This window comes from Letharia columbiana (genome assembly GCF_014066305.1).
Source record: "Letharia columbiana isolate WasteWater2 chromosome Unknown Sc0000032_s0, whole genome shotgun sequence".
Taxonomy (NCBI): domain Eukaryota; kingdom Fungi; phylum Ascomycota; class Lecanoromycetes; order Lecanorales; family Parmeliaceae; genus Letharia; species Letharia columbiana.
In genome coordinates, this window is record NW_023501075.1 from 162,176 (window position 1) to 184,987 (window position 22,812).

At 43.1% G+C, this 22,812-nt stretch overlaps 7 protein-coding genes across 7 annotated transcripts; 2 read left to right on the forward strand and 5 right to left on the reverse strand.

The window, feature by feature from the left end:
• Positions 1-88: 88 nt before the first annotated feature.
• Positions 89-1,649, forward strand: HO173_008535 (uncharacterized protein; the record flags this gene model as incomplete). The annotated part of the gene is made up of 2 exons (XM_037310435.1): positions 89-659; positions 715-1,649. The coding sequence occupies 2 exons, from the start codon at positions 89-91 to the stop codon at positions 1,647-1,649; spliced, it is 1,506 nt and encodes a 501-aa protein (XP_037162668.1).
• Positions 1,650-1,880: 231 nt separating this feature from the next.
• Positions 1,881-2,284, reverse strand: HO173_008536 (uncharacterized protein; the record flags this gene model as incomplete). Its single annotated transcript, XM_037310436.1, has 2 exons — positions 1,881-2,051; positions 2,150-2,284. The coding sequence occupies 2 exons, from the start codon at positions 2,282-2,284 to the stop codon at positions 1,881-1,883; spliced, it is 306 nt and encodes a 101-aa protein (XP_037162669.1).
• Positions 2,285-3,777: 1,493 nt separating this feature from the next.
• Positions 3,778-4,281, reverse strand: HO173_008537 (uncharacterized protein; the record flags this gene model as incomplete). Its single annotated transcript, XM_037310437.1, has 1 exon — positions 3,778-4,281. The coding sequence occupies one exon, from the start codon at positions 4,279-4,281 to the stop codon at positions 3,778-3,780; it is 504 nt and encodes a 167-aa protein (XP_037162670.1).
• Positions 4,282-6,046: 1,765 nt separating this feature from the next.
• Positions 6,047-10,086, reverse strand: HO173_008538 (uncharacterized protein; the record flags this gene model as incomplete). Its single annotated transcript, XM_037310438.1, has 5 exons — positions 6,047-6,058; positions 6,109-6,130; positions 6,181-6,222; positions 6,422-9,784; positions 9,860-10,086. 5 exons carry the CDS (start codon positions 10,084-10,086, stop codon positions 6,047-6,049), a joined length of 3,666 nt encoding a protein of 1,221 aa, XP_037162671.1.
• Positions 10,087-11,173: 1,087 nt separating this feature from the next.
• On the forward strand, positions 11,174-11,758 carry HO173_008539 (uncharacterized protein; the record flags this gene model as incomplete). Its single annotated transcript, XM_037310439.1, has 2 exons — positions 11,174-11,274; positions 11,437-11,758. The coding sequence occupies 2 exons, from the start codon at positions 11,174-11,176 to the stop codon at positions 11,756-11,758; spliced, it is 423 nt and encodes a 140-aa protein (XP_037162672.1).
• An 811-nt stretch (positions 11,759-12,569) lies between these two features.
• Positions 12,570-14,446, reverse strand: HO173_008540 (uncharacterized protein; the record flags this gene model as incomplete). The annotated part of the gene is made up of 2 exons (XM_037310440.1): positions 12,570-13,196; positions 13,247-14,446. 2 exons carry the CDS (start codon positions 14,444-14,446, stop codon positions 12,570-12,572), a joined length of 1,827 nt encoding a protein of 608 aa, XP_037162673.1.
• A 959-nt stretch (positions 14,447-15,405) lies between these two features.
• Positions 15,406-15,975, reverse strand: HO173_008541 (uncharacterized protein; the record flags this gene model as incomplete). Its single annotated transcript, XM_037310441.1, has 2 exons — positions 15,406-15,473; positions 15,621-15,975. The coding sequence occupies 2 exons, from the start codon at positions 15,973-15,975 to the stop codon at positions 15,406-15,408; spliced, it is 423 nt and encodes a 140-aa protein (XP_037162674.1).
• Positions 15,976-22,812: the final 6,837 nt, after the last annotated feature.

Consider the following 22,812-nt stretch of genomic DNA (forward strand, 5'->3'; position numbering starts at 1 on the left):
AGGACCCTGGCCCAATCCCGAGCAACCAACTAGCATCATCCACTTCACTTCACTTCCACCCATTGTACGAATTTGAAAACCTGCAATCATGTCGAAGAAAGAGAAGCTGACGGATGAAGAGCTTTTCGCTCAATTCGAGGGGTTGGAGGGCGATGGCACCGCAGTCCAAGCCCCCAAACCAGCAACAGACGGCCAGCAAACAGATGCAGATCTCCTCGAAGAACTAGGCATACCAGAGAGACCAAAGCCCAGCAGTCGCCCACATACGCCTCGGCCACAGAGTACATCAACAGCATCGGGAACGAGGTCGTCTCCTAAGCTTACTCGAGCAGCTACACCTAGCTCTACCGATGGCGCGCGGTCCAGTGAGGAGAAAGCACGTCTACGCAAGTCGGGAGACAGTACCCGATCTTTCCATAACAGCTTTACCCCGGCGAGCAGTGGAGAAGGGGAGAGTGAACCCGAGAAGTCTGCCTCTTTTGTGCCAGAAGCAGTGCAGGCGCAGAGCTCGGGTGGAGGATGGTGGGGAAGCGTGTTCTCTACGGCGAGCGCTGCTGTGAAGCAGGCTGAAGCGTTGGCAAAGGAAATCAGGCAGAACGAGGAGGCTCAGCGGTGGGCAGAGCAGGTCAAGGGCAATGTGGGTGCTTTACGCGGTCTAGGTACGCTCTTCCAATGTTCCTCTAGCTGTCATCTTGAGATTGACATTGATTCTAGGCGGCGAACTTCGCTCTCGCGCCCTTCCAACTTTCTCAAACATCTTGCACACCCTCGCTCCACCTATCTCCTCGCATGAGCGTCTACAAATCCACATCACCCACGACATCGTCGGCTATCCTTCACTCGATCCCCTAATTTATTCTACCTTCTCCCGCGTCATGGCACAAGTCGAGGGCGGCGATCTCATGGTCATCCAGCGGGGGCAAGAATCCACTCAGAGGCGCGGCGAGGATGCGGGTTTCACAGGCTCAAGCAGCAGTGGCTGGAGCGATGGGCCCTGGTGGAGGCAAGCGACCGAAGCTAGAAACTTGGGAGCCGTCAAGGGACTTGTAGAGGGAACCAAGCTCTCGAAAGTCAGCGCCGAGTCTTACGCAACTGACTACTTTGCGCCACGCGGTGGGTTGGAGGAAGCGGCCAAGCAGGCTACGGAGGTCCTGAGTGAAAGCAACCCAGTCCGCAGCAGCGACATTTTCCTTGCCATCCAAGCCATCAGCCAGACCTCGCCCGAAGACTTCTTAGGCGGTCCAAAGTCTCAGCCAAAGGGTGAGGAAGGTGCTGTCGAGCCAGAAGAGGATGACGAGCTAATCTCCTTTGCTATCTACCTCCACGATCCTATCCACGGCATCACATTCAACACCGTCACACAAACGCTGCCACAGAAATGGACCGAGTGGCTTGACGCGTCCGCAACTTCCGAATCAGCCGAGTCAGGCTTACCCGACGAGATTGCGGAGATTGTGAATTCAGGTGGCGTAGATCCGAGAGAGTGGGTTGCGGAGTGGGTTGAAGAAGTGCTTTCCCTGGGCGTGGGCGTTGTTGCGCAGAGGTACGTCGCTAGGAGGATGGGTGTAGGTCTAGGTGGTATCGGAAAGGGAAAGGCGAGACAGGAGGCGTTGGAGTCGGGTGGTGGAGAGGCGGCGAGGGCCGTTTGATTGTCCGAGCGGACTTTTGATTGGAACTGGAAGTCTTGTGGGCGCTCGGGTGTTTTGGCGATATCCACGCGCGGAGCAGCAAGGGGTGTCTTTATCGCTCGCACTTGTACTTCTAGGCTGGCCGGCGCATCCCGTCCCTCTCGCAGAATTTCCTCGAAGTTATCCCAAGCAAACTCCCCCCCCCTCCTCCTCTGTCAACCCAACAAACACCATCTCCTTCCCCCCCCCAATCTACTTCCCCCCCTTCCCCTTCCCACCCTCGATCCCCTCCCCGTCCCCAGCACCACCCCCCTTTCTCTCCTCCCTCTTCTTCTTCTTCTTCCCCCCCCCCAACATCTCCAAATGCCCCGCCCTCTCCGCCAACGCCCGCTCCGTCTTCCCCGTCAACCCGGCCGTATACTTCTACACCGTTGCGCACACACCGTCAGCCGCGCACACACTCTCCCTCTCTCCCCCCCCACTCTCTCTATCAACCGAACAACATCCGATATCTGACGTACCTTGGTGATCTTCTTCTGCGCCACCAGATTCCTCTTCTTCGGCGCGATGGCCCGTTGTCCCTTTTTGGGACCGGCGGTGGAGGGTTTGCGTGAGGAGGGCGGGGGTTTGCGGGTTTTGATGACGCCTTGTGCCATTCTTGGGAGGGGTGGTTGGTGGGGATGGGGTGCGGAGGGAGGTCGGTGGAGGAGGTTGTGGGGGTGGAAGTTGGGGATGAATGGTTCGTGGGTTGGAGACTGCGTTTTTAAGTCCGAGATTTTCGGATTTAGCGGGTTGAAAAATTCCATGGCCGAGGGGCGCTTGTCCTGATGCCAAGAAGGTTGAGTTCTCTCTGCTGGCTTAGGTCACGCTTTTTTTCGACGTTTTTTCCAATCCTGATGCTGGAATGGTTTTGTACCACTTCAATCAGAGGGCTGGACTCCTCCTTTCGGTTCCATGGGAATCGCGACGATGAGGTCGATCGCTTGTAAAAAAAAATCTCTCTCTCTTTCACCTCCTTCAACAATCGAGCAGCCAGCCCCTTTATCTTCCCCCCCGCGCGGATTCATCCAAGCGTTGATCGACAACAAGCAACGTGGGACCGTGTGTCAAAGCTGTCGAATATTCCTGAAGCGTCTCCGCCTCCGTCTTATACACGCCCGCCATCTACAACAGCCCAGGGCTCTTCCAACCGCAATCCCGAGGGGGGGATAACATGTACAGCCAAACCTCGCGCGCTCTTGCAGATCCGCAGGGGTAGGATTTCGCATTGAGTCCATGCTGTTCGGAAATTGACATTTCGGCGTTCAAATCCCTATGATGGTGCGATGCAAGGTGTACTCTACGTCAAGGCCGTACGCGCCTGGCATGAGAGGGCCACTGCACCGAAGGTTGATCTACTACGTGCCGTCCACGGCATCATTCTGCATCGATACAGCGATCAACAGGCTTTGAGTGCCGGCGGGGACTTTGGGAGTCTCGCTGGACCCCTTTCGCTTGTGATGTTGATACAGATACCCTCGTGCAGGGTCAACGGTCTGTTGTACGGAGAGTAGGCCGTTGGGGAGACGCAGCTTCTTTCGGGTTGCAGTGTGCACGTGTGGAATGAAACTGCGGTTTGCCTGTTCATGTGTCCTGTGTTTGCAAGTGGAGTTTTATTTTGAATACTCTATTACGTTGCGGGGGTTTTGTGCCACGAGGTGAGGAGTGTTGTTGGTTGGAAGGATGATGGCTCTTGCGCGTGGTGAAACGAGCAGTGAGAGTTGTGAAGGAGGGTTGGGTGTGTTCCGGTGTGGTGATTGTAAGGGGAACAGAATCTTTCTCCTCATTCTTGCATTGTCAATGAATTGTCTAATGTAGCACAAGTACTGAATCTGTTATACGTTGGGCTTTGTTCCTTTCGTGTGTTTGGCTGTCTCTTGAGCCCAACATCACACTGACAATACTGTATCGGAGTCGTTACATCTCCCTTTCTTCCTTGTCCGCATATAAACAACCTCATCTCAAAACCATGTCCCTCAACTCATCTTTCCAGTCCCATTTTAATACATAGAATCGTTTCAGTCGTCAACAAGAACCCTTCCGTCCTTCCTCCTTTGACAAACATACATCCCTCACCCCCATCCACTCCCTCTCACCCGCAGCTACCCACTCACAACTTCTCCCCCTTCTCCTCCCCCTTCCCCACCAACTTCTTCAAAAACCTCCTCTTCCCCCCCACCTTCTTCTCCTTCCCCCCACCATCATCCTTCCACACCCTCCTCTGCCCCTCCCCCTTATAACTCGAATACATACTCGCGTTCTCATCGAACCCAATCGCCTCCAGCCCCCTCGCGCTGTGCTTCAGCTGCGGCGGCCTACCAGTCTCATCAGCCTGGTACGGCAGTATGCCCGACGCTTTGAGGTTGTTGACGAGGAGTTGTGACCGGACGCGGTGCGGGGTGATTGCGTACGTTTTGTCCAATAGCGGGTCTTGCATCACGCTGTTGTTGATGTTGATGTTGTTGTTGTTGTTGCTGTCGTTTTTCGGGAGCAGTTCTTGAGAGTCGTGATGCGAGGAGGTGGAGGGGTTGATCCGGGAGCCGTCGGCGTTGAAGGTGCGGAGGTTGGATGGGCAGGCGGTGTGCGGGGTGTAGACGGAGGCGTGGACGGACATCTTTGTTGTACTTGGGGAGGAGAACAATTGGGGTTCTACTGGCGGGCGCAACAATCGTTTTAGATGGGTAAACTGTTTTGGGTTGGAAACAGACAAACTGCGGAGCAGACACCGTTGTGTTATAACACCCCATCTCAAAGCCTTTTTTCAAACCCCCATTGAAACCTCGGCACGACTTTCGGAGCGCGCAAAATCATTGGTGTCGCAAATACGCAGCAGATTTCCCAAGAAAGGCATGTCGCGGCTTTGAAATCGTGTGGCGATTGGTGTCGCCAATACCGCATTCGTACCAGCCGTTGCGCGTAAGTAACGAACTTCCTTCGCGCGCTGTGCCTTCGTCGGGTCTATATATCCGCAAAGGTGGGACCACTTCTGATTCGATATCGTCGTATCTTATCTTCGCTGACGTTTCCAGTAAGGGTGGCATAGCCCGGAAGTTATTGTGATTGATGAGACGGATCTGCGAGGAGAATTTGGCGCAATCAATAAGCTTCTGTGCCTGGTGGAACTTTGTACTCGGAATCATATGGCGAATTAGATTCTGCCGGTGTGATAACGGGTCGTTTTCTGCACGTTCGCATGCTATGGTGTGAGACATTTGGCAGTAGTGTATGTAGGCTTAGTATGCAACAGTCTCACAGAAGCCCGCGCCAATCGAAGTCTTTTCCACGCAACCGGAAGTGCACTAGACCTCTAAAGACCTCTTCGGCCTTCTCGTCTCCAGTCCACATCAAGGCCTTTTCGGACGCCTCTGAAGCATGCTCTGAAGTCAGCTTGTGAAATACAGATATAGTGAATGCGAGACTGTCCTTCAAGAATGGACGTCTTCCACTAGACGATTACGAAGGTGAAGTTGCACGACCTCCTGCTTTGGCAGACGCCCAAGTTCCATGGAAAAGCAGTGATCCATACTTTATGACGTTGAAAAAGCCAAAGATTCTCCGGCCATTTTGAGAATCACAGCGATGCCTGACTGCCATACCTGGAGAACGCTTGTATTCGGAAGAAAATTTGACCAATGAACATGCTGCGCTGTTGAGGTGTCTCGCGTGTGGAGAAAAAGCGCTTGATCGGCGTAGACCGTGGGGGGCTGATTTTGCTAGCTGAACGAGGGAGCACTGCCTCTGCAGCGTCTAGCATCATGTCTAAACAGGGGACCTGCATTGAAGCTCGCCAATCGAACCCTTTCAATGCGGTACATATATAGGCCATTGGGCAACAGGCCAGGCCTTCGTGTCCTTCCTAGGGTTTTGCAAATCTTCGATCATGACGTTGCCATAAAGCATAGGGTGGAAAGGAGCCGCCAAGCTACCGTAGCTTCCTGAAGTTTGCTATTGCCACGATTGACTGGGATAGCTTGAAAAGGTAATCCCGACAAATACTAGAGTTCTCAGTGCTCCGCCCCTATCTCACGTGATCAACGCATGACTTCGAGGCCCCATTTGGCAGATCAGTCTGCAATGACATCTCACATGTGAGAAATATGCTCAGACCTGCAGCTTTTCGTTTCCATTGTGAGCGCTCACACCCTCCACGAAGTGAAACCTACTCCACCGCAATTGCCACCCTTGGTTGAGTACCTAGTGGCTTGGGATGGCGCGTGCATCTCGAATTTGGCTAATGTACTATAGTAGTCAACGGGCCGGTGCCTACCAGCTTCCCATGAGACCTTTTTGATCTGCGGGGGGGGAATTTGGCGACACATTCCTCCGATTCGATATTTGGAGATAATAGGTAGCGGGAAACGCTGGTACGCGGGGGATTCCTAGCCTATGGACTGTGTACGATGGCCACGTTGGAATCAAACGGTAGCATCGTGTGGCTTACCTGGGAGTCCTTCTGAATAGACCTGTCGAATAGTTGTCACTGTTGGAATCAGCAAATGCACTCCAGACCTACGGTCTGGAACCGGTGAGCTGGTCCTGCGGTGAAGAAAATGTCCTAGATTCGCAGGTATACATATTTAAATGAACATGTCAATGGAAAAGAAAGCAATGCTCAATATGTGTACATATGCGCATGATGTACACTCAGGGTATAAAATAGACGCCCCCAATGCATACCGAAGCCTTGCCACCGGCACTGAAGCCCCATCCCTTTAACCTGCGCCTGCGAGCCCTGAAAATGTACATACACTCACATCACTATACACTTCGCCCCTTTCTCCTTCCCTCCGTCCTCGCCAACAGGACTGTCCCAACTCTGCCCTTCACTCCTTGCCTTCCTATATTTGCGAGAACCCAACCACCCCTTCTTCGTCGGCGCCCTATCCAACCTCAGCGCCGGGCCCATACTCTGGCTCCTCCTATGCCCTCCACTCCCGGCTCCCTGCAAGTCTCGTGATCGTGACCTTGTACGTGAATAGCTAATGAAAGAAGACACGCTTTCGATCGTCTCCAAACGGCGAGGCGTGGGTCGTAATAGAGCAGGCGATGAGCGGGAAAACGAGTTGCTGGCGGAGAGCGACAGATTTCTACCTGAAAGCGATCTTGCAGGAGCTTGATTGGCCGGCGACGTAGGGCTACCTGCTGCGCCCAAAGCGCCGCGAGGTGGTGCGGGCATAGGATAGCCTCCTGGAGCGACGATGCCCGAAGGGAGCGGACGACGTGCTCCAGCCGGAGTAGCTTGGCGGGAGCGGTTGTTCAAGTTTGCGAGCTGCTGGGCGGTGGGTCCCATTGCAGTTGCTACCGTGTTCGCAAGCAGATCAGAGCGGTCGGTTGACCGCTGTGGTGTCGAGGGCATGTTCGTCCCAGCCAGAGGAGATGATTCATGCGGACCTCCGCGCCGATGCAGCGCCTCAACGCTGGAGTTAGAGGGAGCTGGTGGGAGGGGGTACTCAAGGCGCTGTTGAAGGTTTGCCCCAGTCAAAGTTAGCGGCGAGCCCGGGCGTTCGCTGCGCGTCGGACTCGGCGGCAAAGACACAGACTGGCCAAAGACACGTTCGGGGACCGGTGACACGGTGATCGGAGGGACCCGCGAGATGGATCCAGCCGTACCGGGTCTTCGCAGCGATGCGCCCATCCGGCCAACAAAAGCAGACATGGGTCTCCTAACCGACAAGGTCGACGTTGATTGCGGACTTACAATAGAAGGCTCGCTGGTTTCGTCGCCGAAGGAGAAGTTCACAGTGCTTAGTGGGCTGACTGTGTTAGACCCCTGCAAATTTGTGTCGGATACCGACCGGTGAGTCTGCTGAGCGGTTGATGATGCCTCCGAGCTCCGTTGTCTAATTGGCATTGCGGGCCTTTCCGGAAGAGAACTAATCCTTCGTGAAGCCACACTAGAAGCTGGGCTCCCGTACATGGTGCTAGCGCGACGAGGTTGTTCGCGTGTCATCCTTATTCGACTCAATGGTGAGAAACGGTCTGGCTTTTTTGGCAACAATGTAGCGCGAAGGTGCTCTGGAAGTGGCCTATCTGATTCAGCAGTATACGGTGGAGGTGGAGGAACCCAGTTGTCAGCGTCGCTTTCATGAGGCAGCTCTCCACGTCCGTCTGCACGCCTATATTCCACCCGTGCCTCGGAGATTATACGTGGTGGATTGCGTTCACGGTTTGCGGCTACAGCTGTAGCAGATCGATACAGAGAGGTGCGAGATCGAGGTTGAGTGTGAGAATATGGTCCATCAAAGACTTCAGAGGCCTCTTCCAAGCTAAGTCCTTCAGCTGGAGAATCGGCAACCTCTGGTAGACTCGCCTGGGCAGCAGCGACGCTGGTACTACCAGCGGCGGCTGTTGCTGCAGCATTAGCATTTGCGATGGCGTTTGCTGTTGGAGGCAGAGGTGGCATTTCAGGCGCAGACGCTAGCACATCGACTACAGTTGTCCTCCGATCTGGCAAGTTCCGAACAGTGCGTTTTCGAGCGAGGGCAACCTCAGTGTCCATATCCATATCTTCTTCCTCTAGAAGCTCCGGAGTCTTGTTACCAACCTCGAATTTAATTTCATCGACCATGCCACCACGGGAAGTTCGATCGAAATCAAGCATGACAAGGCGGCCGCCATCGACAGATGCGAAGCCATCCTGTTCCAGGTCCGGATCTCCCGGTATGCCACCTGGCGCAAAAATAAGTAGTCGTTCTCCGAGCGATGGTGGGCCTGATATTTCCCGCTTCCGGGTGACCCAGCACACTCCTGAAACACCAGATATCTCTGCCACTAGTCGGCCTTTTGCAAAGACGTTGCGATACTTGTCGACCAGAACCTGCCATTTCGGCAACCTAGTCAGCTCGATAGCTTCGCCTCGAGTTAGCGATGTTGACGGACTCCTGACTCCACCCGAGGGTGTGCCCTGCCCAGACAAAGGTGCTCTTTGAAGGTTTGGATCATCTGTCTGGGTTACGGTAGATATGTCCAGGCCCTCCGGAACACCATAGAGCCAAATTTCTTTGCCCAGAAAGCCTGCAGCGACAAGCTCGCCATGGTCACTTGGAGTAGGGAGCGTGCAAGGCGCTAGCTTCTTTCTCGGATTCCTAGAGCCGTCACGTTTGGGCGGCCTCGGACCAGTGAAGTATGTAGAGCCATTTCGTAAATCATCTGTACGCACTGCTCGGAAGCTCTCGAATACCTTGTCGTAGGTGAAGGTCCAACTTGTGTCTCCATCCGATCGATTTGGTAGCAGCGCTGCATTACTGCAATCCCGGCTACTGTTGGGAAAGAGTATTTGCGACGTCCATAGCTGACTTATCTGCTCCGAAGCAGGTAAGTGATGATGATCTTCGGAGTAGTAAGGCGCGGACAGGATGACAGTGTTAGGATTCTTGCTGTTCTTCGTAGTGCCAACGAGCATAGTTCCATCGCCGGAGAACCTCAAAGCGTCCACTCGATCACATTTCACAGCCCGGTGCTCTGATGCTAGAGCGCTGGGGGCCAAAGAATGAAGCTCAATCCCGCCATCAAAAGCTGCAGCGAGGACTTCGCCTTTTGGTGCCAAGGCTATAGCGTGTGGAGATTCATCCAGTGAAACGGCGCGCAAGTGCTTCACCTCAAGGTTCTGTAAGTTGTAGACGTTGATTCGATGATCGCTCGAGAGTACAGCCAGGATTGATCCGTCATCAAGTATTGCTGCTGACACCGGTCGCCGCAAAACCTTGAACTCCCTCTGTACGGATATTTTGGGTGAAACCGTATCGATGACATATATTCTGGACGAAGAGAGAGCTAGCACCCAGTGGCCATTGGGTGAGAAGACGAATTCGAATGCTTCACCCCCAGGAAAAGCTGCTGAAGAGCTTGTAGTCGTCGATACAAAGCTTACGAGCGTCCTCCGCGGTTGTAGATACGCTTCAAACAAGTTCCTCTTCACTTCTCTTGCAAATTGTCCCTTCAGCTTTGGCAAGCTATTTTCAGTGAATGGACCTCCAACGTAGTTGTGTGAACGAGAAAAGGAAGGACATCGTGAGAGATGATGGGCGTAGAGATGCGGCGTTTCTGAAGCAGAGCGCCAGGCATGGTCGACAAGAACGAGGGAAGCGAAGGTCTCGGGGTCTGTGAGGTAGAGAATGCTGCAAGTCAAGCAGTTCAAGTCAGTAATCCGGAGCTCAAGGACAAGAAGTAAAGAGTCCTGGTGGAATGCATACGTTTCACGTATTTCAGCTGGGAGCGACATGACGCCATGCTTCTTCTGATCTCTGCCTTTCCCTTTGTCCCCCGTTTTGGTTCCCTTGGCCTGATTTTGGGCAGCTTCTTGAACCTCGTTTTCATCTGCGTTTGAGGGATGTAGAGTATGGACAGAAGGCGCTGTGGCAACTGTGTCTTCCTTGTCTTCCTTGTCTGACCAGCTTCCCGGAGCTGTGCTTATTTCCATCGATGCCATCCCGCAACTCGGTAATTATAAGTCAAGACATCTGACATCTGATACAGTGATTGTCGCAGGATTACCCTGCGATAAATCATTAAGAGTGATAATCTGACGCGAAGGTCTGAGTGACTACGTATCATGTATCATGTCCGTCGCAGTAGGCGCCAAATAGGAATAGGAAGGGGCTATGCCACTATTCCCCAAAGGAGGTGCGATGACGGAGGGAGAGCCGAGTTACTGCGGAGACTCAGACCACCTATACCTACCTTACTTGTAGTTGGCCGCCGCCCCATCCTTTTGCCTTCCCTCCCACACATCCTTTTGATCCTTCCACTTTTCCACCTTCCTGCGCACTTAAGAGGGCATTGGCGTGGCTTACAAGCGCCTTGATCCTTTATACGGTCTTGAGTCTTGTGTGTCATGTCCGGACCATGCTCATGATCGGCAAGGACAATCCTACCCCCCAGCATGGCCCCAGATCCATGAGAGAAACAAGGGACGCACATGATACATCACAGAGGCACACAGAAGGGAAGCGAGAAACTGCGAGACGGTGAAACCAAATTCAACACCACCTGCGAAAAGGTGACGACAAGGATGTTGCTCAGTGGCTGTCCGAGTTCAACAAATTATTCCAGGTGCAGCTCCAGGGTCGGAGTACTTAGGTGCAACCTCGCTATCTCCCTGCCGTGGAACGATATCCTTCCTTGAAACAACTTCCGTCTGTTTAGGACACACGATTCGCTTATTCTGTTCTAATTTCAGCCATCATGCTTGGCTTTTGTTGTCTGACTGGCCGGCCATGGGCGGGCCAGCGTAATTAGTCCAAGGTGCACAATGGTCCTGGACCGTTTAGCAAACTAATCGTCCAGACTAATACTATCATCCAATTCTTCATGGATCTAAGGCGCCACAATTGCCCTTTCGAGCGTTTTTGTCATTGTCTAATATCGATGCCGCTACGAGAGAAACTACATAAGTAACCGGTTTTTCAACATCAACTCATTCAGGTCTCTTGTGTTACCAGCAAATCTATCAAAGGAATCTCTCTTAACTAGTCCACGAAAAGAAACCCCAAATCAGGCCCGTCAAGATGCGATTGAACCTTCTCCAACTTCTCTTTGCTGTCTCCCTTACTCCTCTTACCGCAGCTCTTCAAACCATCTACCTCGCGTACCTCGCGTCTTCCGGCTCGTACGTACCTTCAGGAGTGTTCCCTTTCAAACCGTTAGTTGCAAGACACGTCTTGCATCATCGGAGGGAGCGTTCTTTTCATACATGTCCTATAGATGCCTTCTAGGCTTGTTATCCCTGCCTATAATTTGGAAAACAGACCTTGACTCCATCCTCGAACAGACCCCACTTCATCGCCTTCTTCTCAGACAGCAACCCCTGTACAGACGGCACCCTGTTCGGCTACACGCCCGAAGGGTTCGAGGATTGCAATGAAGACCTCACCATCTTAGGCCATCAAAACATCACCTTCACCGGTTGCAAACCCACCACAGCGTTTCCCTTTTCCCTGCCCACAGGAGTCGCGGATAACGGTGCGCCAGCGCTGAAGTGCAAGCCGGCGTCGAACCCGCCCGGGGGCCCGTACGGAGACTATGCTAACTGCGCATATACTCCCAGCGCAGCCATCGTGGGGCCTGTGAGCCTGTTGGAGTTTTGTTCGTAGATCGGCGCAGGGGAAGTGGTAGGAAATCGGCTACGCGCTGTATCCAATCGACGGAAGGAAGTACACGCGATCAACGGCGGGCAATGTCAGAAACAAAAGACACCCCGACTAAGAAGTATCGGATTACATCGCATGACGACTACGTACACCGAATGAAGCCCGAATTGAGAAATGAGAGCACCTACCCTAATCTTTCCCCAACCCCCAAATACATACAGCCTACATGTTCTTACCCTCGACTCGGCGCTGCTTCGCTCATGTAGATCCCAACCACGTACTTCTAGCCTAGTGTTTGAGGGAAGTCCTCATCCATGTTGCATAGCCTGCAACGGTCAATACTCCGCAACACTCATAATCAAAAGACAGTCGTCAAGCACACAAAACAGAAACCCTACCCCTTCGCGATCATAATACATAATTTGTGCTCCCCAACAATGTCTGCTGTCCTGAGCGTTTGTATTGCGGTACCAAAACAAGGCGGATACACCATTATTAAGCTCTTGCTACATGGCTTGTAACCGTGAAAAACCGGCTCTGGGAGACGATTGGCTGTATTCTTGTCGAGTTGTCTTCAAACATAGACAAGGTTCCGGCGGTCGTAGTCACTGGGCAAACTTCTTGCAAGGATCGGTATCGAGGCTTGAACTGACGGGCTGGCCTGCGGACAGGGAGTGTTCGGTGTTATATAAGAGGGGGAAGTTTTATACAGTCGCTGAATTAAAATCACGATCCGGGCCGCGCTATGAGTGGAATCATTCTGCCGTCCTGACGCGGGAGGCAGGAAATGGGTGAAATATGAACCGCAATGTCCTCACGGCTGCTTTCCTTCGCCAGACCCTGACCCAAAACCTCGTCCCCCGAAGGGGAAAACGCCCGTGATGCTTGACTTCATGCCCTTCATCGCCTCCTCATTCGCCTTCTTTTCCTCCTCCGCCATCTCCTTTAACCATTTCTCACCATTCTCCCGGACTTCTTTCTCCATAATCTCGTACTGCTTCTGGCCTCGCTCCCGCACCTGGTCTTGGAATGTTTTCCCCTGCTCAAATCCCTCGGATAGACTGTGTTCCATACCGTCCACGCCGCCAGCTTGCGGTTTGGTGCCTAAGACATTGCCCAGAAAGCCCACGGATCGTCGGGGCCGCTTGGCTTTTGCCTCGGCGTTCTCCTTTTGGAGCTTTTCTCTAATCTTGGCTTCGCGCCGGGCAAATTCGGTGGGAATGTGTGTCCCCTCGAAGGACTTAAGAACTTCCCGCGTGTCACGGGAGTCGAATGTAGCGATGAATTCGAGGAACGGTATGTATGAGACGAGCTCCTTGTCTTGGGGATCGCCTTTCCATTTTGGTAGTATGACTGCATTTTCGGGTTGGAGCTTCGCATGTGCTGGCACGGTGTCAAGCATAATGATTTTACTGAGGTCTCGATTTAGAAACGAGAGATCCTGAAGCGATGTCAGTTTTCCCTTTAATCGGTGACAATTAAAGATCTCACCTTTATGTACTCTCCGCTCTGATACTTTGTAGCCTCCCGGTATAGGGGCCACATGACAAACAGCCTGTATGGGTCCAGTTTCTGTATTATGGGATGTCCGATCATTGACGAAACACTTGTGAAGATGACCAGCTCGTAATACTGGCTCAGATATCGTAAGAAATAGTCCACACCAGGTCGTTTCGCCATCCTCCACCCATGTTCTCGCGTCCACTCGCTGTGTACCAACATATCTTCTAAGCTTACCACAAGTGTATATGGTCTTGCCCATGCAGGATCTGTATCCGGTAGTAGCTTAGGGAAAGCAGGTTCCGTGTAGTAACTCAGCGACCCATTCCAACGCGCCTTAACCCGGTTCCAGAACAGGACAAAGCCCCATCCTGATGGCGCATCGGGGTGTTGCTTCTCCTCTTCTTCCGATTCCCAATTCCTTCCCAAATAGACGCCTCCAGCGACGAAGAAGGCTGCCATGGTAGCAACGGCCCAAGACGCATACCGATTCCGCCGCCTCTCTATCGATGATATGTAAGCTTCCTTTGGTAGGTCTCCACGACCACCACCGCCAGGCTGCGATGGATCTTCGGTAACATTCAGGCTTGCTGGGTCTGCCTTGGCTGAAGACGCCATTTCTGCGTCCAGTGTAGATGGTATTCCCTGTGTCAAGTCGGGCAGAGGTCCACTTGTCTCTTGCACCTGCTCTCGACTTCGAGCTTCGGCGGGGTCTACGGGAGACGCAGAGGTGGATTGAGGAACAGTGATGCCATCAGATGGCGCGGATGTGCCGACTTCATCTGGGGGTTTCGAGTAATCAGGATGAGGATATGATTCTGCGGAGTTCGTCGAAGTAGGGCCGTAGGTTTGCTGGGGTATAGATGCTTGTTTGCCGGATCTCGAGCTCATGATAGCATCGTACTCTTCCTGAAGCTTCGAGGTATTAGGGAATTCTGACTGACTGCTTTGAGATGCAGGATAGCCGACTTGTCCTCCTGCGGCACCCACCGCCGGCCCACCAGGTCTTGGAGCATTGACTCCATGCGCATTTGTAGAATTAGGGTGTGTAGGCGCTCTATATTCGAAAGGTCTTTTGGGCTTATTGTTTTTGGCGTAGGCACGAGATTGTAGATACGATATGGGCACTTGAATTGGGGGCGCTGGTGTACGGTAGAGGCGCAGAGAGCGCCTCGCAACTCGCGCCAACATAATGGACTTGCAATCAAACATACACTTCAAGATACCATTACGGTGTGCTATATCACACAGCTTCTCCAGAGAGTCCTCCAAAATCGAACGTCCTCGGATAAACGACGGGCCGGACCCTTTTCTTAATCCCGCAGATTCTCTACGACCTACACCATGAAAGTTTTATTATACCCAGCGCTTGAAATTTGACTCCGTATCTCTCAATACTACGGCTATGGAGTTGAAGTAGCTGGGAAGACCGATGTCTCATCAGTCGTGTAATCAAGAACGGCAGTGAGGCTTCCGATGACTTGTCTGTTCCGTTAGCACGATATATACACCCCCACTTTCTTTGGTTTATTGCCAGTGAAGCAGCCAAGTGGGTTTTCAGGATGCTATGGAACATAAATGACCTCGTTATGTCCCATACCTGGCGGAGGTGAGGATTATACTTACGCCCAAGGCTCAGAATTGAGCCTGAGCTCGGAGCCCACGACTACGACGCTGCATCCTCATCACTATGTCACATGCCATACCACACGAAGATCGACTGTTTCCTTGAGCTTTTCACTCCTTGCATTGTAGTGCAGTTCCTGAACAGATAGCCATTTTATAACAAGTGGATTGACGAAGCCTTCTGTCACCTCTTTGGCCCGTTCCTCGTGGACTCTGCCCATCTCTTCTCGAATTCATTTGGAAACCGTTAACGTTTTCGTTCTATAAAGAACTCGTGACTATCTCCTTCGAACTCGTCATATCATAAGAAGCAGGCCCAAATCTTACTCCCACGGCCCCTCTTCCACAGGGGCGGAATTTGCGCGAGCTGTAGTCAACCCATTCAGCTGCGTCACCCATTGGGTACTGAATTATGGGCATCAGACGTCGATTAAGGTTTGTGATCACGACGTTCCCTTTTACCCCTTCTGCAGTGATCAAATCCCCAGTATCTGTTTTTAACTCCATGATCATACTTGAGGTGTTCACCGTGTAATATGTGGGATCTTGATCAATGCCACCAGGTGGAGCGTCAAGAAATCCATGAGGCCCCCTGGATTGTAATTTCGGAGTCAGTGTTGCCTATTCGAAGGGTTGCATTGAGGCTTGGAACATGTCTACAGAGTAGAAACCTCCAAGACGTGTCTCAAAACTCGAGACTCAGTCCAAAGGAAGAAAAACGGCTTCCGAAATTACGTACCATCAAAAGATTCGTATTGAACGGGTGAGATTAGAGCGGAAGGAGATGCCCTATTTAGGAGAAGCTTCTGGTCCCTGAGCAGAAGCCGAACGCTAGAAACATGTTGTTCGTGCTCGATCAAGTAGTCCGCGAGCCGGCACATGACGGTTGGCATGGCTACTAAAACAGTCGCAGCGTAGGTTCGCAATGTCCAGGCTTGGTTCTCGAATGGGGCAACTCCAATTGACAAGTGAAAATTCGGGGTCGGGGCGTCTGTCAAGGCAAGATCGAGATCCAGAAAGCCCTTGTACAGATCCCCGCCATAAAGCAAGTTACCAACACGGTCTCTGGCTGGAGGCCCGCACGAACGAGGCATGCAGCCCAGGACTGGGCTCCTTTATGAAGCTCTTCTCGCGTAACGTACGAGGGTTTGGGAACCGCAGTTGTACCTCCCGTCCTGAACACAGCACCATTGGTCAATGGTGCGGTAATGACTTGGTTTCCAGGCGGTAGCCTGTCTTGGCTGCCCAAAAGCTTGCGTGATCCAGTACTGCAATTTCGTTGAGCTCAGACACAATATCGGAAGGTTAGCGTAGTGTTTTCGATAGTATGGCCAGTTCTCGAGCGAACTTTACGAGCTCCTGTACAGAGCTTGTGCTTGTCAAAGTCATGGTTCGATGCACGCTCGATTGTGGCTCTCTTGAGGTGATCAACAAGACTGTGGAACGATGACCAGAGGTATTGTCTCAAGCAGTGTCCCTACGATTGGGAATTCGGTCTTCCATATATCAGAACGCCGCCCAACCGCGCGTGTCACGGGTCCAATTAGCTAGTAGCCAATGCAGGCAGAGGACTTAAGCACTTCCTGCTGCTGGATTACAGTCCTAGAGGCACACTCCTCGCGGATGGCGCAAGGTCGAATTTATGGAAGTAGTTGAGACTAACGAAACGTTTCCTTGAGGCGATGCTCGGTGTTTACCTGTCGATTAAACCCAATGATGGCCCCCCCTGGAGAACCCCGCAGTGACACGTTCCTTGAGTTTTTAAAAAAAAAAAAAAAAAAAAAAAAAAAAAAAAGTAGATATTTTAATATTACGTCGAATTTATCGAATTTAAAAAAACTATATTTTCTAGTAAACTACGTTTTCTAATAATAATAAATAGTCGTATATTAACTATACGCGTCGCGTATCTAAATTATAACGTTAATAGTTATATTATATATCGTTATAATTATATAAATAAAAATCTATAAATTAAATTTATAATTTTTTTTTAATTAGAGCTATCGAGTAAATTTTAGTAAGCGATCTTTAGTAAGCGATATCTGAATTTCTTATCTATAAATATCTATAAGACTAAATTTAATAATTCTTTTTTTTATCTAAAAGCCTATATTACGTTCTATAATTTAAATAAAAAATCTTAAGATTTTAATAGAAAATAAAAAAGTTATTCTAAAATTAAATAATATATATCTATTTTTTAATTAAGGCTATCGAGCGAACTTTAATAAGCGATATTTAAATTCCTTACGCTTTAATAATTATAAGATTAAATTTTATAATCTATTTATTATTAAAAAGCGTAAGTTTCGAGCTATAATTTAAAAAAAAATCTTAAAATTTTAATAGAAAATAGAAAATAGTAAAGTTATTAAAGGGTTAAAAATAGAGAGAGAGATTTTTAATAATTACGAACGCTAATTTATTTACCCGCGGTAAATTAATCGATCTAATTAAAGAGCGTAAATCTAATAATTATATATATAGATTTAAGACTTTCTAATTTAACTCTATCTTATTCTTTTATATATATTAATAAAAAGATTTATCTATATATCTTAATTTATAATTATTCTATAGATTTAGAGAGTTATCGAAATTATATTATAATAGAATTATTACGAGTAAAGGCCTATAAATTAAATTCATAATCGTTTTTTTTAATTAGAGCTATCGAGTAAATTTAATAAGCGATCTTTAATAAGTTATCTTTAATAAGCGATATTTGAATTCCTTATCTTTAAATATCTATAAGACTAAATTTAGTAATTTTTTTTTCTAAAAGTCTACTTTACGTTCTATAATTTAAAAGAAAAATCTTATAATTTTAATGAAAAATAAAAAAGTTATTTTAAAATTAAATAATATATATCTATTTTTTAATTAGAGCTATCGAGCGAACTTTAATAAGCGAACTTTAATAAGCGATATTTGAATTTCTTACGCTTTAATAATTATAAGACTAAATTTAGAAATTCTTTTTTTATCTAAAAGCTTATATTTCGATTTATAATTTAAAAAAAAATCTTAAAAACTTAATAGAAAATAAAAAAGTTATTCTATATGTTAATAACGTATATCTATTTTTTAATAATTACGAATATTAATTTATTTACAAGCGGTATTTAATTAAAAAGCGTAGATCTAACGAATTAATAATTAGCTATATATATAAATTTAAGATTTTCTAATTTAATTCTATCTTATTCTTTTATATATATTAATAAAGCGATTATAGAAGCGATATCTTTTTTATTAAATCGCTACTTTATTTAATACTTAATTTTATTTAATATTATTATAAAGTAAGTCTCTTACTATATAAGTATTATAATAAAAAAAGAGTATTCTTATTTATTATATATAAGTTTTTAAAAAATATTAGTATATATAATAAAATAAAATAAAGTTAAGTTTAAAAATCTTAAATTTATATATATAGCTAATTATAAATTTAAGTTCGCTACGCTCTTTAATTAGATTAATTAAATTATTATAAATAAATAAATTAATATTTATAATTATTAAAATCTCTCTCTTTTATATCTCTTTTATTAAAAATAAATATATATTATTAATATATAAAATAACTTTTTATCTTCTATTAAAATTTTAAGATTTTTTTTAAATTATAAAATAAAATATAGGCTTTTAAATAAAAAAAAATCTAAATTAAGACTTATAGTTATTAAAGCGTAAGGAATTTAAATATCGCTTATTAAAGTTCGCTCGATAGCCGAGTAGTTAAATAGTTCTAATTAAAAAATAAATATATATTATTTAATTTTAGAATAACTTTTTAATTTTCTATTAAAATTTTAATTTTTTTTTTTTTTAAAAAAAAAAAAAAAAATTTAAAAAAATTTTTTTTTTTAATTAAAAATTAAAAATTTTTTAAAAAAAAAAATAAAAAAAAAATATTAAAAAATTATTTTTTAAAAAAAAAAAAATATTTTATAAAAAAAAAATAATAAAAAAAAAAAAAAAAAAATTTAATTTATAGGCCTTTATAGAGGTCTATATCGAAAGTTCTATATATACGCTAAAACTCTTAGTATTCTTGGTATTCTTCGGCAATTTAACAAATTTCTTAAATAGCTTTATTTTTCTTAATAATTCTTTATATAACTACGTATATACTTATTAACTCGCTTATTTAAATTATATAATCGTATATCCCCTTTAAAACGACCTTTTCTATACTCGTTATCGTCTTTTAAACGAATAACTTCGATAATATATCTAAGTATATATTCTATCTACTTCTAAATCCTCTTTTATAAAAATTTATATTTTTAGTAATAAGTCTATCGCTTTTTAGCCTCTTTTCGAGTCGTTAATAAATCGTTTCGAGTAATATATCGCTTTATTCAAGACTAATATAACTTAATATAATTTAGATTCGACGAGTTTTTATACTATAATAATCTAAGTATATTTATAAATATAAAGATTAATTTCTAAAACTTTAAGATATAGACTAAGGTCTTATCTTTTATAACTACTATATTAAATTTATCTTCTTTATATTTCTAGATAAATTTTAAAAGTAATAAAAGAAGAATCTATATCTAATTAGCGAAAGAAGTCGAAGAATTTAAAGAAATATATATAAATAAACCTTCTTCTAATAGCGATATTAGTTAATTTCTTCTTTCTTTCCTATAATAATAACTTTCCCAGTTTCTACTATAAACCTTTACTAAGGCTTTACGCTAGAAAGATTACGTAAGCCTATACGTCTTATATCGATCTAAAGTTCCCACTGTAATTTAGTCTTAAGCTTTAAGACCTTATTAATAGCAGCTAGTTTCTAAGTATATTTCTTCTTTTTAACTATTATTTCGACCTTTTAAATATAATATAAACTCTTCTTATTATATAAGAAATACCCTTAAAATATAAACTCTATAGCGTCTACGAAACGACGTCAAATAGCGAACTTAATATAGATCTTATCGGGCTAACGCTATTATTATATTTATTTTTATCGAGAGTTTAAGATTATACTAGTCTCGTCGATCTAGATTATATTCTTTTAATTCTCTATAATCTAGTCTTTATACCGTAAAGCGAATTAATAATAAGCTTTTATTTAGACTATCGAAAGAGGCGGTTTTTTAGTAGTTTTAATTAATCGAAAGTTATTACGTTTAAGTACTCGTAGAACTATTATTAAGAAGATTTCTTACTTAGTAGCTAGTATAAAAGAGGTTTTTTTACAGCCATAGCGATTCTTTCGTATAGCGGCTAAAATAGTACTCTTAAGCTCGAGCGTAATAATAGAGAGTCGTCTAGATTTAAGAGCATCGAATATATACGATAATAATAGCTTTTTGAATACGATAGAATTATATTCTCTATTATAGACTTATTATTATAAGCGATTAACGATTTAATAAGAGACTTCTATAATAGCCGTAACGATCTTCGCTATAATACTATATTCGATTAAAGTAAATATTTAAAGTCTAATTCCGTCGTTATAATTAATACTCTAAGTATTAAATATATTAGAATTAAAGAGTAGTAAGAAGATACTTACTTACTATACTAAATATATATTAAATATATATTAAAATTCTTTATATTCTTTTTCTATTCCTCTATTTCTCTATTAGCGTAAGTATATATAGTATTAATATCGCTACTATCGCTATAATATATATAGTAATATCGTAATTATATACCTCGTATATATATAGTAACATCGCTACTATATATTATATATATATATATTATATATAGTAAGTATTAATATCGCTACTATATAAAGTATTAATATTTAAGATATTAAGAATATTTACTAAGAATACTAAGAGTTTTAGCGTATATATAGAACTTTCGATATAGACCTCTATACTCGTAGAATTTAATATATTTAAAAGAGGATTTTTTAGAAAGAAAACTTTTTTCCCTTTTAAATTAATAAAATTTTTTTTTAAAAAATTCTCCGCCTTTAACGTAGACTTTATTTAAATATATCTTATTTATTCTTTTTTTAAATATATTATATCGATAAATCGATATAAAAAAAATCTTTTATTTATTTTTATTATCGATATTATTAATTTAGCTAGAAGAAAGCTATTAGCTTAATCTAGCGTTTATATTCTATATTAATTATATAAAATAAATTATTATTATTATTAAATATTATATTATATTAATTTAAAAAATAAATAAATAATTATTTAATAGAAGAATTATAATTATATAATTTAAAGTTAAAAATTCTTTAATAGATTTTCGTAGAGTCTACTTATCGTATATTTTAATACTTTTAAATCTTATTTATTTAATTTAAATCTATATCGTTTTAATTTATATCGCTTTTATATTTTATTTAAAGATTAACTTAATTATTATTCTTATAAATATATTTAAAAATATATTTATAGATTTTAATATTAATATAAATCTCTATATTAATATAAGCGTTATATTTAATTAATAAATAAAGACTATAAGATAGTATCTAAATATTCTATTTAAATTTATTATTTAATATCTTAATAAATTTATATTAATAATATATAAAATTTATAAAATTTAATTTAAAAACGATATAATCGCTAAAGTTCTTCGAAAATTACTTATTATATATATTTTTATCTAAATCTTAATAAGATAAAATAATATTTATTTTATTAATAGTATATTAAATATAATTTCTATAAAGTATATATCTAATAATAATTATATAAAGATTAAGAAATAGATTTTAATTAAAGATTTTTATATTAATAGCGAAATATATCTTAATAATATTAAAGAATTAATCTTTAAAGTATAATATAATAAGTATATAAATATATAATAAATCTCGTTTTTAAAATTCTATAATAGAGGCTATTAAAGTTACTTCTACTTATAATAAGTAGAAATATAATAAGCTATTAGTTCTTTAATAGTATCTTATCTATTTCGACTTATAAATAATAACTATTTCTTCTTCTTCTTAAATAGTCTTATAATAATAATATCGTATTAATTATATTCGATATAGAGCCTTAACGAATAAAAACAATCGAAGAATATCTTTTAATAGTAGTTTATAGTTATATAAAATATCTCTTAAAGCTATTATAATAATAATATCTTAATATAATTATTATAACTTTTATCTTTATTTTAGCGACGATCTCTTATATAATAGCTCCCTTTAAGAAGACCCTTTTAGAGCGCGTTTAGGCTTCTTTCTAATTATAACGTCTATAGAATTAAATTTAATTATAATAGCGTATTATATATATAAAAGGCTACTCTAGAGCGTATAATAGAATATAAAATAAGTAGTTTATAAAGTATTATTACTTCTTTAGAGAAGTAACTTAGAAGTCGTTTTTTTCTACTTATTATAGAGCTAAAATAGAATTATAGAAGTAAATAAGTAATTTATTTTATAAGTAGAAGTAACTTTAATAGTCTCTATTATAGATATAAACGAGAACTCGATTTATTACTTATAAAGTTAATTAGAATTAAAGCTAATTAATATATTAATCGATTATATTTCGTCTTTATAAGAGTTAAAAAAAAGTATTATAGAACTAATTAATAGAAATTACGGCGTATAAAAAACTAAATTATATTAGAAGTACTTTTAAGAGATTATAATCTATATTAATTAAATAATTAATATACTATTTAAAAGATTTATTTATTAAATAAGAAGAAGAAGAGCTATTATATTATAATAAGAAATAAAAAGAATAGAAATATATCTATTATCTTTTCTTTTAAAAAATTATTTATAAAGATCTTTAGTTTTAATCTAAATATTTTAATAATTAGATTAAATTTATTAATAGTATATTTATTAAATAGAAGATTTTTAATATTCTTAATTTATTTTAAATTATAGATAAAAGTTATAAAAAGATTTAATTAATTAAATTTAGTAGATAGAGTAATAGTATTTTAAT